Source organism: Vidua macroura, chromosome 9 (genome assembly GCF_024509145.1).
Source record: "Vidua macroura isolate BioBank_ID:100142 chromosome 9, ASM2450914v1, whole genome shotgun sequence".
NCBI lineage: Eukaryota > Metazoa > Chordata > Aves > Passeriformes > Viduidae > Vidua > Vidua macroura.
Window position 1 is genome coordinate 31,697,744 of NC_071579.1, and position 18,675 is coordinate 31,716,418.

The 18,675-nt window shown below is 55.7% G+C and overlaps 1 protein-coding gene across 1 annotated transcript in view; it reads left to right on the forward strand.

Annotated features, from left to right (window-relative positions):
- SGIP1 (SH3GL interacting endocytic adaptor 1) overlaps positions 1-18,675 on the forward strand; it is a 54,088-nt gene that overhangs the window by 17,320 nt on the left and 18,093 nt on the right. Inside the window, 13 exon segments of the mRNA XM_053985424.1 lie at positions 2,496-2,552; positions 3,082-3,136; positions 3,892-4,067; positions 6,695-6,706; positions 7,184-7,195; positions 7,687-7,711; positions 8,086-8,137; positions 8,975-9,060; positions 12,005-12,097; positions 12,951-13,025; positions 15,253-15,699; positions 18,203-18,245; positions 18,247-18,325. Of these exon segments, the coding sequence (XP_053841399.1) occupies positions 2,496-2,552; positions 3,082-3,136; positions 3,892-4,067; positions 6,695-6,706; positions 7,184-7,195; positions 7,687-7,711; positions 8,086-8,137; positions 8,975-9,060; positions 12,005-12,097; positions 12,951-13,025; positions 15,253-15,699; positions 18,203-18,245; positions 18,247-18,325 (1,212 nt within the window).

Genomic DNA, 18,675 nt, shown 5'->3' on the forward strand with positions numbered 1-18,675 from the left:
AGTGTTCTGTTTAATATAGAAAATAAACGTAAAAAAAAGAGGCAAATTCCAGGTTTCCTGTACAAATACCAACAGAGGGAGACCTGAGGAGCGCCAGGGGCAGAGGGAGCAGGTGTCCTGCTAAAGCCCAGCTCCTCATCCTCACTTCCACCCCTGCTAATTGGCTTGGGCCAGATTTGCTGCCTGAGGAGTTCATTGCCAGAGCAGCTGTTTCCAGCCTCTATTTTTATTTTCTATATTAACCTGAAAACAAGGAGATGTTTGTTGGTTTTGTTTTTTTTTTTTCCTTTTAATTATTGCTGCTTTTTTCCCCTGGTGTTAGACTGAAATGTCCCTGCTAGAGCTGGGTAGGAGATGGGCCCTGTCTCCTTTAGTGTTTGATATCAAAAATATTCTGGGTTCAGACTGGGATTTAAATCCAGATTTTAGAATTTCACCTCAAAATAAAGATGAGCCCCTTGTGAGGCTCAGCAGGGAGAGCAGTGCTGGGGTATCTTTCTAAAAGATAAAAATCTAGGGGACCAAACTGCTCCTTGCAAGAAATCACTTCAGTTTCCCCCCAGTCTGACCCAAAATCCTTGGCTTTGGGCACTTGCTGTGTTTTTAAGCTGCTTGTTAGGAAATAGAGATGAAAGTAAAGGTAGTGCCTTCAGCAGGGCTCTGTTCAGCAGAGATAAATTAACAAAGAGCAGGTTTAGGCTGGATAAATTAATAAATAGCAGGTTTAGGTTGGATAAATTAATAAAGAGCAGGTTTAGGCTGGATAAATTAATAAATAGCAGGTTTAGGTTGGATAAATTAACAAAGAGCAGGTTTAGGGTGGATAAATTAATAAATAGCAGGTTTAGGTTGGACATCAGGAGGAATTTCTCCACAGAAAGGGTGTTCAGGGAGGTTTGGAGTCCCCACACCTGGAGGTGTCCACACCTGGATGTGGCACTTGGTGACAAGGTGGGGATGGGGCACAGCTTGGGCTGGATGATCCTGGAGGTTTTTCCCACCTTTAATTCTGTGAATATCCAGGGAACATCCCCAGGCTGTTCCCTCTTCCAGCAGAAATCCCATGGGCAGCTTTTCCTCGCCAGGTGTGGGCAGAGGGACCTCAGGTGTCCTCTCCAAGGATGCAGAAATGGGATTTTTAGGGACTAAAACGAAGCTCCTGGAGGTGTTTGAGGCAGAGGGATTGGTGATGGAGACATTTAATACCATTTTCCATCCTCCAGACCCTTTTCCACATAATTTTGGCAGCCACTGGAGTGGCCAGGAGGCAAAGCCTGACTGCTGAATAGAGCCCACAGGAAAATCCACCTTCAGTCCTGGTGGAGCCACAGCTGAGCCTTCCCTTCCTGACAAATCCTCGTTCCCTAGTTCCTAAAACTTAGCTTTGTGCATTTGAAAAGAAAACCCCCCCAAAAAAAACCCAGCCAAGGAGCAGATATTTTAACCCTTTTTCTGCCACCCCCACCCTTGCAGCAGCCCAGCCCTCATCCCAATGATCCAACTTCCAATAGCAAACCCGAGGGCACGCGGGAAGGAGGAAATAAAAACGGGGTAAGGAAAACTGAGCTCGGCTCCCAGCTCCCACAGGGGTGTGGAAAACAGGGAGCCATCCTTGGTTTGGAATCCAGAGTGTAGGAAAAACCCTTTAGGGTCAGCCAGGCCGATGGAAATGGGATTAAATAAAAATGGATGGGGGAAAAGCAGGAATGCCCTGGAGCAGCACCCAGAATTCCCACGGGACAGAATCCAGAGGAGGTTTTCCCACAGCTGAGCTTCCAAGGAAGCTGCTCCATGTGGAGGTGAGGGGCTGCATCCAGCCCTGGGTCAGGGAGTGCATCCTGCCAGACCCTTGGCAGGGAGCTGGGGTGGGAATGGTCCCTCTGGAAGCTCAAGGGAGCTATCCCATGGGATTATCCCGCTTAGGTGCCCAAAATCGTGGTGGCCATGGGACTTTGGATGGGTTTGGGTGCCCAGAGCCAGCCAGGAAAGGGTTCCAGAGGTGGTGGATGCCCGGAGCCTCTTCCACACTGGAATTTGGGAATTCCCTGGATCCCAAGCAGCAGTTCCTGTGTGTGTTGGTGTTTCATGGCATGGACTCATCCCACTGCTCCATCCCGAATTCACAACGCCTGGCATGCGGGATAACGGGATCTGAAGCCTTCTTGGGATTGCCCTTTCTTGGGGAAGGGGTTTTATCTCCCAGGAAAGATCTCCTGAGAAGTTTCCCTGCTTGACTGGCACTGGGAGCTTCCCCAGGGCTGGAAGATCCCAGCACGGGGAGAAACGGCCCTTTCCTCACTTTCCCCTAAGGAATGTTGGATGTCCACCTAAGGAATATTCAAAAAAAAACCTCCTTTGTGGGATGGGAGAGTTCCGGAGATGGGGAATGCTGCTGGATTTCTGATGTGGGTGTGGAATAACAGCAGCAGCATCCGCTATGGGATGTGCTGTGCTCCTGCTTCCTCCACTTACACCATGGGAATTTTCCTTTCCAGAAGAAAACCAACGGAGCCCCAAATGGATTTTATGCGGAGATCGACTGGGACAGATACGTAAGTGTCCCCTGGAGCTTCCCTGCCTCCAGCTGCATCCCACGGGAATCCCAGGCTCTTCCCACACTCATTTTGGGCTTTTTGGGTGAAACCAGCTCGGTCCAGACCCCAGTTCCATCCCTTCATGCCAGCCAGAATTCCCAGGAATGAGGTGGCTCGGGAGAGCTCTGTCCTGGCCCCTGGGATGTTGCAGTTTGGCCGGAGAAAACTTTGAATTCTAAACAAGGATTGAAACCTTTCCTTCTGCAGGATGAATCGTGGAATGGGGGTTGGGCTGTGCAGGACATCCTTTCCCGTCCCAGGAATTAACGTTCCTCATTTTCCTGGTTGTTTTTTTTTTGGTTGGTTTGGTTTTTTTGGTTTTTTTTTTTTTTGTTTGTTTGTTTGTTTGTTTTGGTTGGATTTTTTTGTTTTGTTTTGTTTTTTTGGGTTTTTTGTTTTTGGGGTTTTTTGTGGTTTTTTGTTTTGGTTTTTTTGTGGGTTTTTTTTGGGTTTTTTTAATTTTTTTTTTTTTTTGTTCCCTATCCAGAACTCACCTGAGCTGGATGAGGAGGGCTACAGCATCCGACCCGAGGAACCAGGATATATCCTTTGGTTTTGGCTTTGCCTCTTGGGTTACAGCCTGCAGCAGGAGCTGGCCTTCACAGGCAGGCCACTGGCTCTTTGTATTTCATTGCTGTCATTATTTATTGTTAATTATAATTATTTATTTCCACCTCCTGGTCTTCATTTGGAGCTGGTTCTGCACAGATAAAGCCGAATTCCCGAGGGAATTACTTGAGGCATTTGTGAAATGAGGAGTGGGGGAACATCCCATGGGATGCTCCAAGGAGACCAAAACGTCCGGGATTATCCCGGAGAAAAGGAGGATCAGGGAGGAGCTGCTGGTTCTTGAGGAGGAGTGTGGAGCCAGGTGGGGCCGGGACAGGAGGAGGGGGAAAGGCCTCAAATTCCAGGGGAGCTTTAGGTTGGATATTGGGAAAATTCCTTCATGGAAAAGGCTGGCCAGGCATTGGAGTCCCTGTCCCTGGAGGGATTTAAGATCCCTGTGGATGTGGATGTGGGGACACGGGGCAGCAGCGGGGGATGGCTGGACCCGATTGTCCCACAGGGCTTTTCCAACCTGAGCGATTCCATGAAATCCAGCCAGGGATACAGCCCCCGGGCTGGGCGTGTCCTGAGAGCAGCAGCTGCACAGGGATGCAGCACAGGATTTTCCTGCCCAGCACAGGATTTCCTGCCCCCTTTTGGGGTCAGCATTTCGGGGACCGCCAGATCCCCAGATTCTCCGGCGAGACTCGGAGCACCGAGGCAGGGAAATTCCTTAACTGTGCTCTACCTACCAAAGGAAAGCACTTCTACTCCTCGAGCGAGTCGGAGGAGGAGGAGGAGGCGCACAAGAAATTCAACATCAAGATCAAGCCCCTGCAGGCCAAGGACGTCCTGCGCAGCGCGGCCACCGTGGACGAGCTCAAGGCCTCCGTGGGCAACATTGCACTTTCTCCATCCCCCGTGGTCAGTCCTTCCCCAGTTTTTTTTTTCCCCAGTTTTTTTTCCCCAGTTGTTTTTTCCCCAGTTTTTTTTTTTCCCCAGTTTTTTTTTTCCCCAGTTTTTTTTTTCCCCAGTTTTTTTTTTCCCCAGTTTTTTTTTTCCCCAGTTTTTTTTTCCCCAGCCTTTTTTTTCCCCAGCCTTTTTTTTCCCCAGCCTTTTTTTTCCCCAGCCTTTTTTTTCCCCAGCCTTTTTTTTCCCCAGTTTTTTTTCCCCAGTTTTTTTTTCCCCAGTTTTTTTTTCCCCAGTTTTTTTTTCCCCCCAGCCTTTTTTTTCCCCCCCAGCCTTTTTTTTCCCCCCAGCTGCTGGTTTGCAGCTCCCACATGAATTTGGTCACTTTGGTGCCTTGTGGGGTCTCCCCTAGAGCAGAGGCTGGGCAGAGTCACAGAATAAAGCAGGGATTTATGGAAAGGATCTCCTCCATGGATCCACCTTGGGCAGCACCAGAGCCCAGCCAGGGCTGCAGCCAAGAGGAACCAAAATGGTCCCAAAATGCACGAGCGCTCCCGGGGGCTCTCACTGGGATCAGCTCTGCTCCATTTGCTTGTTGGGGTTAATTATCCAGCCAAAAGTTTATTATGGCAGCCCCTTTCATAGGGGATTCAAAATTCCTATGGGTGTAGGGGATTCAAAATCCCTGTGGGTGTAGGGGATTCAATAATCCCTATTCCTGATGGGTCGGGATCTCTGTGCCCCCAGGCCCTTAGGCAGAGCTGTGTTTGCATTTAGGATCAGACGGGGCTGGCTCAGGGTCCCCTGGGTAGGTTTGAATCCAACCTATCCTTGCCTTGTCTGGGGATTTGTTTTACCTCGAAGCTGCTGGAGTTTGGGGGTGTGATCTGACCGAATTTGTCTGGCAGCTACAAACCAGCTGCCCTGCGGCGCCGGTGATCCACTGGGATCATCCCAAACTCGGCGGGAGCTGATGTTCCACTTGGCTTGGGTGTCCTTATTTCGGGCTGTGGCTGCAGCTGTTGCTCAGATGTATTGAAATGATGTTTCCAGTTCAACACGTCTCAAAAATTCCCGTTCCTGCTCATAAAAGAGATCAGGATGTATTATTCCCTGATTTTTTTTTTTTCCCCCTTTTATCCTCATTTTTCAATGAGGAAAAAGAGGAATTTCAATCAAGGGGAATTTTCAACCATCATCATTCGGGGTTTTGCCCTGACTCGCAAGCCAAGGAAAGCATCTGTGGGGTTTTCCATGGGGTTTTCGAGGGATGTTCCTCACCCTGGAGGTGAATCCCAGAAGGAAAGGTCATTTTTCCTTAGTCCATCCCCCTCTGCTTTTCCTAAGGCTTGTTAAGATTCCTGATGGCTCATCCCAAGCTGTTCAGCCATGAAAAGATTGGATTCTGGGCTTTCAGGAGCTTTTAGTGTGGGCTCAAGTGACTTCCCAGACAAAGCTTCCCATGATTTATAAATAACCTGGATGTGAGGTGTGAGTGACTCTCCAAGCCAAAGCCAAACAAAATCCTTGTGCTTTGTTTCTGCTTCCCAGCCAGGGAGTTTCTGTTTGTTGGCATTCCAGGATTACAAATGGCAGTTGGATGCTTTGGGAAGCACAAAAAAAAGAAGGGGGGAAAACCCAACCTCAAAATGAACAACTTAATATTGATGATAATAACAACATTAGGAAAAACCAAATTCTCGTGGAAGGTGCATTTTACCAGATATGATTTTTGTCTCTTCTTTTTTCCGTGGTGTTTTTCCTGCTGAGGCTGGGGGCTTTGGGAAGGGCTGAGGAGGGGGCCCAGTGTGGGATGAGCTGAGGGATTGGGGTGCTGGGTTGGAGGGGATCCCTGGGGCTGGAGCTGGAGCCTCCCATGGCATGTGCTCAGGGAAAAGCCCCTGCCAGGCTGGGCAGGAGGATCCCAATCCCGGCGTGGGCAGCCAAAGGGAGCAGATGGGCTGGGGGGGACGGAGCTGAATCCTGGCACGGGCCAGGAAAGCACCAGAGCCCCGGGCAGGAGCTGCCTGCAGGAATCTGGCATCCACAGGAACTCCAGGATTTGCTGCCAGGTCCCTGCCCTTGTCCTGGGCTCCTCTTCTCTCCCAAACCAGCCACAAAACCGTGCTCTGGCTCCACGTCCCTGCTGGGAGGGAGATCATAAATCCCATGGATTGGGCTGGAGGGACCTAAAATCCCATCCCATTCCATGGGCAGGGACATCTCCCACTGTGCCAGGCTGCTCCAGCCTGGCCTGGGGCACTGCCAGGGATGCAGGGGCAGCCACAGCTGCTCTGGGCACCAGTGCCAGATGCTGTGTCCACAGTCACTGTCATTCCCAGCCCTCTGGACTGGGAGTTCTGGTGCCTTGACTGGGAATGAAGCTGGGAGCGGCCAGCAGAGCCTGTCATGATAAAACAATGGAATTCTTTCCATAAATGGCTCAGACACAACTTTTCTATTTCCAAATGCTCCCTCTCCTTCCAGTCTCCCACGTGAGGGGTGAAGCTGGAGCACTCCTGTCCCTCTGCTTTGCCTTTAACCCGACACCAATCTTTGATTCCTCTTTATAAAAAAAAAATCCCTCACCTTCTCATTCCTTCTTTTTTTTTTTTTTTTTTCCTCCCTCTGCCTTCTTTTAGAGGAAAAGTCCGGTAAGAAATGCAATTTTTATCTCCTGGAGTATTTTAAGCCAGCTTTGTGTGTGCTCTTGTCCTGTCTCTAGAGCTGAAATGCCAGAAGCAAATAACAAATCCTGCCCTCCTAGAATGAAGTTTAATTTCCTTTATCGCTGACTTAGAGCGTTTTAAAATAGAATGTGTAAAATTAGAGCTGGGCTTGGCTCTGAGCGTGATTTGGGGGTGTAGTTTGGGTCCAAGAATTTGGACAAGGTGTGCAAGGCTTTACCTGGATTGTGGCACATCCAAAGGGAGGAGAAGGCAGGAAACCCAATTCTGGTGCCACTGGGGTTTCTCCAAGAGAGCTCAGCTTCCAGTGGGGAAATCCCCCCCATTTCCCAGGATTTGGGTGCCCCTGGGGGGCTCTCCCAGGGTGACAGCTGGGGACCTTGGGGTGCTGACGTGTCACTCTCTGACCAGGTGTCTCTTCTCTCCCCCTCTCGCTGACCGCAGCGGCGCAGCCCGGTAAGAACCTGGGAATGGGAATGGGGTCATGGAGGGGTCCTGGCCATGCTGGGCTCCGGGGAGGGCACAGGGCGTGGGGACAGCTGCCAGTGGTGCCACACACCCCTGGTGTCCCCCCGGTGACGGCGGGACCTCGGTGGTGGCAATCCCTGGAGGTCCCACCCTGCCCCTGGGATGTCCCCGCTCCCGTGGTGGGGAGGGTTTGGCTTTTGCCCCACGAGCCATTGGCACAGCTGCCCGTGGCAGGGGACAGTCCCCGCTCCCGGAGGGGTTTACAGCCCCTGGGCATGTGGCACTGGGGACAGCAGAGCGGCCAGCGGCGGCTCCATGCGGCTCGGGGATTTTCTGTAGGGTTTTCTGCTCCCCGGAGCTCAGGCTCCTGCAGGAAATGTCCCCTCCTGCCACCTCTGCTGGGCTTTGCCCCTGGGGTGACAACTGCCACGCACCCATGTCCCTGTGCATCCCACTTATTCCTGTGTTTCTCCTTCCAGGGGACGATTAAAAGGAATTTATCCAGTAAGTATCCCCCGGAGTCTGTAAAAGCAGCACTCATTGCACCTGAGGGAGGGGGTTTGGGGAGCAGGGGTGGGAAAAGGAGTGACTTAAATCTGGTTTAAAATGGTCCTGGCAGAGCTGGCAGCTGCCAAAAGTTTTCCCTGGAGAAGGTGAGGGGGGGACATCCCTGGGACACCTGCAGCCGTGCACTTCCCTGATCGGGCTCTGTACGGAAATAAATCGGAATTAAAGCAGGTTTTTCCTGCCAGGATCTCTGCACAGCAGGGTGGGTGGGACACCAGGTGTGACCCCCCCCCGCTGCCAGCACGGGGTCTGGGGGCTGGGGGGACGCTCTGGAGTGGGGATGGCTCTCATCCACGTCTGTCCTGTCCCAGGTGAGGAGATCACGCGGCCCCGGCGCTCCACGCCCACGCCAGACCCCGGCAGGTCAGTGCAGAGCTGGGATTATCCCCGGCTCAGGCTCCTCATCCCAGCGTGGCTTTGGGACATTCCCACCTGCACTGTGCTTGATGGGGAGCTGGAGGGCTTCGATGGGATTTTGGGAAGGAATTGTTCCCTGGAAGGGGCTGGGATGGAATTCCCAGAGCAGCTGGATCCCTGGCAGTGCCCAAGGCCAGGCTGGACACTGGGATTTGGAGCAGCCTGGGACAGTGGGAGGTGTCCCTGCCATGGCAGGTGTCCCACTGGGTGGGATTTAAGGTTTTTCCACCCAAAACCATTCCGGGATTTTGGCAGGATTGAGGGGCTGGTTGGGATGCTCAGTGCCCACCCCTGCTCTCCAGCAAAATCTCCAAGGACATTCCCTGCTGGAAGCCACCTTGAGCCTGATCCGTAGGGAGCTGGCTGAGCTTTGGGGGGAAGGTATTGATTTAGGACAGCAAACGTGCAAGTTTTTATGGAATAAAGCCAGATCTCACTGGGAATGTGCCCTGTGCAGCTCCAGGGGTCGACTCAAGGTGTGTTGCACCAGAGCATGGCCCAGGTGTCAAGTATTTATTGTTTTTTAATCCTTTTCTGTGAAGTTTTGGCTAATCCTAAAATAACTCAGTGTCCCAGCAGCCGCTGTGGCACCACAGGCTTGTGGTGCTGCCGCTCTCCTTCCCCTTTTTCCCACCTGGAACGCCGAGTTTGGCCAGCTCCTCGCTGGTCTGGGGTAAAAAAAAAAAAAAAAAAGTCCTGGAAAATATTTGTGCTTGCCTCAAAGACGGGGTGGGAACACAAACCTGCCCCTCACGGCTGCCCCGTGCTCCTCTCGCCCCGCAGCAAGAGGCCCGGGGAGGATCCGGCGGCGCTGGCCCCGCTCTTCGGGCCCCCGCTGGAGTCGGCCTTCGAGGAGCACAAGCTGGACGGTGAGTTTGGGGCACGGCGAGGGACTTTGGGGCATGGTGAGGGCTTTTGGGGCCAAGGTGAGGGCTTTTGGGGCCAAGGTGAGGGCTTTTTGGGGCATGGTGAGGGCATTTGGGGCCAAGGTGAGGGCTTTTGGGGCACGGCGAGGGCTTTTGGGGCACGGCGAGGGCTTTTGGGGCACGGCGAGGGCTTTTGGGGCATGGCGAGGGCTTTTGGGGCATGGCGAGGGCTTTTGGGGCATGGCGAGGGCATTTGGGGCACGGCGAGGGCATTTGGGGCACGGCGAGGGCATTTGGGGCACGGCGAGGGCTTTTTGGGGCACGGTGAGGGCATTTGGGGCACGGCGAGGGCTTTTGGGGCACGGCGAGGGCTTTTTGGGGCATGGTGAGGGCTTTTGGGGCCAAGGTGAGGGCATTTGGGGCATGGCGAGGGCATTTGGGGCATGGCGAGGGCATTTGGGGCATGGCGAGGGCTTTTGGGGCATGGCGAGGGCTTTTGGGGCATGGTGAGGGCATTTGGGGCATGGCAAGTGACTTTGGGGCCAGGCCGAGGGCGTTTGAGGCATGGTGAGGGCTTTTGGGGCCAAGGTGAGGGCTTTTGGGGAATGGCAAGAGACTTTGGGGCTGGGGCGAGGGCAGGCATTTGGGGCATGGCAAGTGACTTTGGGCCAAGGTGAGGGCATTTGGGGCCGGGCCGAGGGCGTTTGGGGCATGGCAAGTGACTTTTGGGTCAGGGCGAGGGCTTCTGGGGCATGGCGAGTGATTTTGGGGCTGGGGTGAGGGCTTTTTGGGGCATGGCAAGGGCTTTTTGGGGCATGGCAAGTGACTCTGGGGCCAGGCCAAGGGCTTCTGGGGCCAAGGTGAGGGTTTTTGGGGAATGGCAAGAGACTTTGGGGCCGGGGCGAGGGCATTTGGGGCATGGCAAGTGACTTTAGGGAATGGCAAGAGACTTTGGGGCCAGGCCGAGGGCGTGTGGGGCCAAGGTGAGGGCATTTGGGGCCAGGCTGAGGGCGTTTGGGGCATGGCGAGGGCATCTGGGGCCAAGGTGAGGGCTTTTGGGGCATGGCAAGTGACTTTTGGGCCAGGCCGAGGGCTTTTTGGGGCCAGGCCGAGGGCTTTTTGGGGCTGGGGTGAGGGCTTTTTGTGCCATGGCGAGGGCTTTTGGGGCATGGCAAGTGACTTTGGGGCATGGTGAGGGCATTTGGGGGCAAGGTGAGGGCTTTTGGGGCATGGCAGGTGACTTTGGGGCACGGCAAGTGACTTTGGGGCCGGGCCAAGGGCGTTGGGGGACCTGGTGAGTTTGAGGCCGAGGTTGGGCGAGTTTGGGGCCGTGGTGAGTTTGGGGACAGGGTACCCAGCCTGTCCCCAAATTTGGGGACCTGGTGAGTGAGTTTGGGGTCTGGGCAAGGGAGTTTGGGGCTGTGGTGAGTGGGTTTAGTGACAGGGCGAGCTTGGGGCCGTGGTGAGTGACTTTGGGGCCGTGGTGAGTGAGTTTAGTGACAGAGGGAATTTGGGGCCGTGACGGTGGAGCTTTGGGGCCGTGACAGTGGAGCTTTGGGGCTGTGACAGTGGAGCTTTGGGGCCGTGACAGTCGAGTTTGGGGCCGTGACAGTGGAGCTTTGGGGCCGTGACAGTGGAGCTTTGGGGCCGTGACAGTGGAGCTTTGGGGCCGTGACAGTGGAGCTTTGGGGCTGTGACAGTGGAGCTTTGGGGCCGTGACAGTGGAGCTTTGGGGCCACGGTGACTTTAGGGCCACGGTGGCACCTCCTGGCAGGGCCATGGGAAGGTTCTCCAGGCCTGGCAGGGGTGGAGTCCCCGTTCCTGGAGGGATTTCACACCTGTGTGGAGGTGGCACTTGGGGACAAGGTCAGGGGTGGAACTGGCAGGTCCATGGGCTCCGGGGGCTTTTCCAAGCGGGACAATTCCCCGATTCCCAGGCTCCCAGCCCTCCTGCTGGAGGAGGAAGGAGCCCAGCAGGGGTTGAAGGACGGGTGGCCACGTCCGGGGTTAATTCGGGCTGCGTGGAACAGAGCGAGTGCTGAAGTCAATTAGTTAATTATGAGGTCTGGGAGAGATCCTGGCAGGGAAGGGCTCAAGAATATAAAAACTCAGGATTTTCCAGTCAAACCTTCCCCCTGGAGCAGGGGGGTTTAACTCCATCCAGGATTCTGGAGGCGGCTGCTGGACAAACCTTGCACCCCTCCATGCCCAGGAAATGCCATCTCAAAAATGTCATTTTTTCCCTTCCTTTAACACAGGGACACTTTGCTTCCTTCCAAAGCTGATTTTCCCCGATTTCCCAAAGCACAGGAACCTTGCAAGACTCGTTTTCCCCAAAACCAACCCCATCCATGCCCTGCAGCGGGTTCTTCCCAGAGATCATCTTCTCCTCCTCCTCTTCCTCCTCCTCCTGGAGGGCCACTGCCCTCATAGCCTCGTTATGTCCTGTCATTAACGCCTCCAATTAATTCTTTTAACCAAAGCAATGTTTGCAAGCAGTTCTCCGCACAAAAACTCCAAGAAATCTAAATTATATACAAAAATATCTTTTTTTTTTTTCCTCCCCCTTTATTCCCTGGGAATACAATTATCTTTTCATTTTACTACCTGATGGGGTTTTTTTGTTTGCATATCCTAAAATTCCAGACCACTTTGGCCATCAATACAATGTTTTCCTCCCCATAATAAGCCTCCAAATCCATCCCTGGCATTGTTTTGTTTGTCAAGCAGCATAAGTGTCAAACTAATTGCACGTCCTGCTTCAAAATCAGACAGGATTTTAATTATCCACCATTACAGAACCCCCTGTCTTTAATTAATGAGGTTTCTCTCACTGTCTGGGCCCTCTTTTCCCAGAGCCTCAGTGTCTCGTCTGTGTGTTTGGGTGATGGGAAGAAAACATTTGGGTTTTTCATTGCTTTCAAATGTTTATTTTTGATTTTTTCAGCTGCTCTGGACCAGCCTGAGATATGGGGGTCAGTCCAGCCCATCAACACAAACGTAGAGTCCCCAAAACTTCCAAGACCTTTTCCAACTGGAAGTAAGTGACCATGAAAATAAATTAATATATCCAGAAATCGGGTCAAAGATTTGAGCTGTCCTCACCCGGGCTGTGCAGCTCCACAATATTTTAAATTAAAGGGTTTTTTTTTTTTTTTTTCCCTTTGTTTGGCTTGGGTGACAGCAGTGTGGGGTGGAGGAGGGAGTGGGATTGACAAGGGATGCAGGGGTGGGATGGATCCTGATCCTGCATGTTCGTGCCGTGGTTACTTGGCTGGAAAAGCTGGAAGCACCGGCTTTTCCAGGATAACATCAGGGAGAGCAGCACAGCCCAAATCCGGGGTTTTTATTGCAGCTTTCCCTCTGCCCGGGGCAGCTGCGGAGCCATTTCCTCTGCAGAAATGCCCCTGTAAAGCACAGCTGGTTAATTAGCCGCTGTTAATTAGCCCCAGCATTCCCCATCCCGGATCCACGGGGGATGGGCACGGGAGGAAGGTGGAGGCAGCTCCGTGCCTCGGAGGATCCAGGGTTAATTAAAATGCCAATTTCGGGGGTTGAAACAGGAGCGAAGGCTGAGATGTTCAAAAAGGGGGGAAATTCCACCAAACCCAACAGAAACTGCCAGAGGGCAGGGATGGATGGGGTATGGGGAAGAATTCCTGGACTGTTGGGGAGAATTCCTCCTTGTGAGGGTGGGGAGGGATGGGATGAATTCCCAGAGGAGCTGTGGCTGCTCCTGGATCCCTGGCAGTGCCCAAGGCCGGGGCGTGGAGCTCATCCCTGCCTTATCCCCTTCTCCCGGCGGTGATCCCAGGCTTTGACATCCCACGGGATGTGCCGCGCCTCCTGCTGCTCTCCAGCTGAACTTTCCCCCTCTCTGTGCTCTGTTTCAGCCCCTCCGCCGCTCCCCCCGAAGAACATCCCGGCGACGCCGCCGCGCACCGGCTCCCCCCTGCCCCCGGGCATCGGTAACGGCTCCGGGAGGTGGCACCGGGGGGACAGCGCCAGCCCCAGCCCTGGGAGGTGGCGCTGGGGGTGGGACAGGGCCAGCCCCAGCCCTGGGAAGGGGACAGCGCCAGCCCCAGCTCTGGGAGGTGGCGCTGGGGGTGGGACAGTGCCATCCCCAGCTCTGGGAAGGGGACAGTGCCATCCCCAGCGCTGGGAGGTGGCACTGGGGGTGGGACAGGGCCATCCCCAGCTCTGGGAGGTGGCACTGGGGGTGGGACAGGGCCATCCCCAGCTCTGGGAGGTGGCACTGGGGGTGGGACAGTGCCATCCCCAGCGCTGGGAGGTGGCACTGGGGGTGGGACAGTGCCATCCCCAGCCCTGGGAAGGGGACAGGGCCATCCCCAGCCCTGGGAAGGGACAGATCCCATCCCCAGTTCTGGGAAGGGACAGATCCCATCTCCAGCCCTGGGAAGGGACAGATCCCATCCCCAGCTCTGGGGAGACACGTCCCCATGGCTGCATTCTGGGCACGGATTTGGTCCCCGTGCATCCTCTTCCCTTGGAATTCAGAGAATTCCGGACTGGGCTGGGTTGGGAGGAATTTGTGCCCCATCCATTTCCCGTCTCCCACTGTGCCAGGCTGCTCCAAGCCCCGTCCAGCCTGGCCTTGGGCACTGCCAGGGACGCAGGGGCAGCCCCAGCTCGGTGGTGTCACAGTGGATGCTGCAGTAGAAGCAGCACAAAGATGGTTTTGCCTCCCAAGTCGGTCTCACCCCGGTGAAATTCGTGTTCCTTACACCATCCCTGCCTTTGGAGCAGTCACTCTGGGAATGCAGTGCAGGACTAGCACTGCTGGAAGCTGGGATACATTCCCAATTCCAGAGCCCTGCTCCTGCCTGGAGCAGCCCTGCACGGCCTGTGCTGAGGAAACCAGAGGTGTGCAGGGTCTGCCTGTGCCAGGGGAGCTGCTCCTGCATTCCCTGCCCCCAAATCCCTGCTGAGAGGTGGGAAAAGCCCCCCTGGTCCCGCAGCTCAGGGCAGGGAAGGGAAACGGTGCTGGGAATGAGGGACAGCCCGAGGGCAGGGATGGAAAGGTGTTGGATGCAGGCAGAGGACATCAGGTGCTTCCAAGCATATAATTCATGGTGCTGGCTGGTGGAAAAGCAGGACCTGAGCAGGGAAGGCAGAGCCTGGGAGAGGGGCCAGCCAGAGCCCCTCGGGGTGAAACCCCTGTGCCACGAGGAGCCCCCTGCTCTGTCCATCACCACCTCATCTGTGCTCCCAGATCCCGATTTTCCTGCTGGTGGGAGCAGCCAGGCTGGCAGGGTGTCCATGTCCATCCATCCATCCATCCCCAGCAGCAAATGCCCGATCATTTGCTGGGCTGTGCCTTGTGTATGTGTAAAGCAAGTGGCTGAGGTCTGGTTTTTTGTCTGGTTCAGCAATTTTATCCCCCCCCACCCTAAATGTAGAACCATGGATGGAGCCCCAAAACAGAGGAGCGGGGATGGGGTGATGCTGCCACGAGGATCCCAGAGGGCATTTAGTGTTAGGCTCTCCCTTCCCTGGATGTGAAATGCTTGGTTTGTGGATCTGTGGTGGTTCTGGAGTCAGGTGGGAATGTTGGTGTGTGGTGGCTCAGTGAGCAGAGCCCTGAAATCCCCATCTGTGCCCTGAAATCCCCATCTGTGCCCTGAAATCCCCATCTGTGCCCTGAAATCCCCATCTGTGCCCTGAAATCCCGACCTGTTCGTGCTTGTGGCTGGACTGCATTCCCTGTGGCTGGAATACACTGCCCGTGTGCATCCTGTGCTGCATGCCCAGACTCCAGCAGTGTCCAACCAGCATGTCTAAATATATATATTTATACCTGAGTGTTTATAAATATATATATAGAGAGAGAGGGGCGTGCCAGAGCGCTGAGTGCACACCTTTGATACCTGCTGATAAATCAGAGTCGCTGATAAGGACGTGATGTGGTTTAGAGGACAAAAAAAGGCTGTAAATTCGGGGGGAATTGGGGATTCTTGGCTGTGAGTGCTGGCTCGTGGTGCATGCTCCTTTCTCCAGCCTTTGGATCCCGCGGGATTCATTCCATGTCACACTTGGCTGTGGTGGAAACGTTCTTGCCCATGAATTATATAAATATAGATGGTTTTAGAGCCTCTGCCGTAGAAGTAGAGCCCGTAGAGAGTAGCGCGGCCCTCGCTTAACGCCCGGTGTAAAATAAACCTCCTCTGACCACAGGAGGGGACCAGGCAGCAGCAGAGCCCAAACGGGACAAACTCCCGTCCATCAATGACTTGGACAGCATTTTTGGCCCCGTGCCGTCCCCCAAATCTGCTGCTGCCACCGCAGAAGACAAGTGGGTCAATTTTTCCGATCAATCCCCGGAAAGCGCGCCTCCGGAATTGTCGCCCCGGGACAAAGCGCCGTCCCCGCCGGCGGCCGCGGGCAGCCCGGCCAGCGCTCCGGCCGAGCCTCCCCGCCCGCTGCCCTCGCCGCTGCAGCTGGAAGACGCTCCCAAGAAGCTTCCCGAGCAGCCCCACCTTAAGGATGATTCCTCCGAGCCGGTCGCCTCTCCCAAAGATTTTGGGCCGGGCCAAAGAGCCACCCCGCCGCCCCCTCCGCCGCCCACCTACCGCGCGGTGGTGTCGTCCCCCGGACCGGGCGCCAGCACGGGAAGCACCAGCGGTACGTGCTGTGAGCTCGGGTGTGCTGCCGTGTGGCCGTGGTGACCCTCCCGCCTGGCTGTGTCCCGCCCGGCCGTGCCCTGCTGCCAGCGTGTGTCCTGCGCCTCCCGTGTCCTTCCTTCCTTCCCTCTGCTGCCCTGGGGCTGGGAGCCTTTCCCAAAGCTCCCCGGAGCCCTCCCCAGCCCCAGCTGGGCGCGGGGTTGTTGTTGTTGTTGTTGTTGTTGCCGCGGTGGTGTCCTCTGTGGGGATAGAAGTGGTTCAGGTAAATCGTCTGAGCGAGCCTCAGATGCAGGGTTGGGTTTTTTTGGTTTTTTTGCTCACATCCTCTCATCCCGGTAATTCCCAGGTGGGAATGGTGCTTGGCTCTTCCTGGCTCTGGGTGTGGATGGGGAGATGTGTTCAGAGTGAGCCTCTCCCCCGGGAGAAGCTGCTGGCTCTGCCTGCCTTCACCTGCTTAATTATAAATGTTCATTAAGGCAAACGAGCCGGGGGAGGCTCGGTTTACTCGCACTCCTTGCTTGAGGAGCTGCAGCCTGAGCCCAGCTCAGCCCCGTGCTCCCATCCTGCATCCACCAAAGGTGATTTTTGGGGGAATCAGAGCCTTGAGGAACCTGCACTGGTGGTGGGGTGTGTGTGCAGCCCCCCAGCTCCGTGTCTGACCCCTGCCACCCTCCTCGTGGGAGCTCGGAATTCGTGTCACTGCCCGGGGGATTCGTCGCCTCCAGGAGGGTCCCCTGAGTGTGGCTGGTGCTGCAGGTGTGGCTTTGCTTCAGTGCTGGTGGCTTTTCTGTGCTGGCTCGGGGGGTGGGCGGGGTCCCTGTGGGGGCTGCGGTGTCCAGCTGGAGCTGGAACTTCTCCAGGAGCTTCCAGGAGCAGGAAACACCAGGATTCATCCTGCACCGCCCTCCAGCCCGTTCCCAGCTGAGCGCGGGATGGAGACGCGCCAGGGCTCCCTCCCCCCGTGGGGCTGCATGGATGGAGAAGCCTGTCCCTGAAGATCCACATCCCTGGCCCAGGAATTTCTCCTGTCTCAGTCTGGGCAGCAAGCTGGGGAATGAAAGTGTGGGCACAGCCGCACAAAAATGGTGCAAATCCTCCAAAAGCTGCAGCAGGGCGTGCGGCACAGATCCAGCACCTGTCCCAGCCCTCCCACCTTTCCAAGGCTGGTTTTTGGGTGCTGTGGAGCAGAGCCACCCCAGGATCTCCTCCTGCCTTTGGAGCCCGTGGGTGGCACCAAGGCAGGGCTGGGGACCTGTGCAGGGTCACGGTGGAAGGGCTGGGTTGGAAGGGATCCCAAAGCTCGTCTTGTTCCAACCCCCTTCCACCACCCCACGTTGCTCCAAGGCCAGCATTCCAGCAGATTTCTGATTCCATGCTGGTTTCCACACGCTGTCAGTTTCTGGTGTAGGAAATATCCATTCCCTGGATGGAAGCCACCATCCGGCCAGGCTTTGGCTACCTGGTGGCCACAGAACCCTCCCTACAAGGCTCCATCCTGTGGCACTCAGTCCTGCAATTTTCCCTCAATATTTCCTATTTTGTCAAGCCTTTCTTGGGATAAGGAAGGAAAAATTCAAACTTTGGTTCCCAAATGAGGCTTTGAAATAAAAGTGGCTTGAAGTTTGGAGTTGTGCAGAGGAATGACTGGAATTTACTCCATTTACGCCAGGCCCTCTCTTGTCTGAGCCTGCTCTCCTTCACCTCTTCTTGTTTCTATAAATCCTGCTCTGATCTTTGCTTAATCTGAGCTATCACCCAAAGAACTCAGGAAATTATTCTCTTGTAAGTGGGAAAATTATTAAGTTGCCATCTCATCAGTCTGAGCCACGGAGCTGCTGAGCTCTGTGGAAGCTGGTGACAAACACTGACTCAGCTACCCTGGCCCTGAGCTCTGGGTTCCCTCCCATTCCTGCTGCCCTTCACGTCCTGGTGCCCGCTCTGTACAGCTCCAGCTCTTGCTGGGCTTCTCCTGGAAGGAATTCCTGTGTGTGGAGCAAAGCAGGCTCCTGGATCTCCTGCGAGGCACCTGTTGGAATTCCCATTTGGTCACAGAAATCCCCCTCTGCGGCAGGGCCAGGGTCTGTGTGAGCCCCGAGCTCAGCTCCCCTTCTTCGGGAGCCTCTTCCAGCAGGTTGGGAGCTGCGTTGTGCTCCCAGCAAATCCCAGAGCCTTCCTCTTCCACTCTTCCCCTCCTTTGCTGAGCCAAAGCTTTGCCCCGTGACGAGGACCCCTAATTCCCAGTCGTGCCACCCCTGGAGCAGTGTTTCATCCATCATCCCATCCTTCCTGCCCGCATTTTTTGGGAAAGCTGTACGACTCCTCCGATGGCAATTTTGCGGAGGGAACCGGGCGCCGAGCAGGTCCCACGGGCATCAGCCATCCTGGAATGTTCCACGCACAGCTGCTGGGCAGTGCCACCACCACGGGGAGCTCCTGGGGCTCTGGGGTGGGCAGCAGCGGGGGGGCAGAGCCCGCGGGGCACTCACGGCTCCCGTTTGTTGCAGGTTCCTCGTCCCCGGCTCGCCCCGCAACGCCGCTGGCCACGTGTGGCACCCCCCCCGCCGCCGCCGCCCCGGCCCCCGTCCCGGCCCAAGCTGCCCCCCGGCAAACCCCCCGTCAGCGACGTGGTACGTGGGGAGGGGCTGGGGGCACGGCAGGGCCGGGGCAGGGGGTGGCAGGGGGCATTCCCAGTCGGGAAAGGGACAGCGGAGCGAGCGACCCGCGGTCACCGGGGCGGGCTGGGCTCCCCGAGGATTTGTGCATTCCCCCCGTGGGAAGGGCTGTGCCAGCTCCGCTCTGCCAGCCTGGGGATGCCAAGCACAATCCTCAGTCGCGGCGAGGGCAGGGAATGGGCTGAGGTGGGAATGTGCCCCCGGGAAGGGTTTGGGGGCAGAGCAGAGCAGTTCCAGCCTCCCAGGAGCGGTGCCCGGCGCAGGGCTGTCCTGTGTGCCACCCCAGGCTGCTTCAGGTAAGGCGT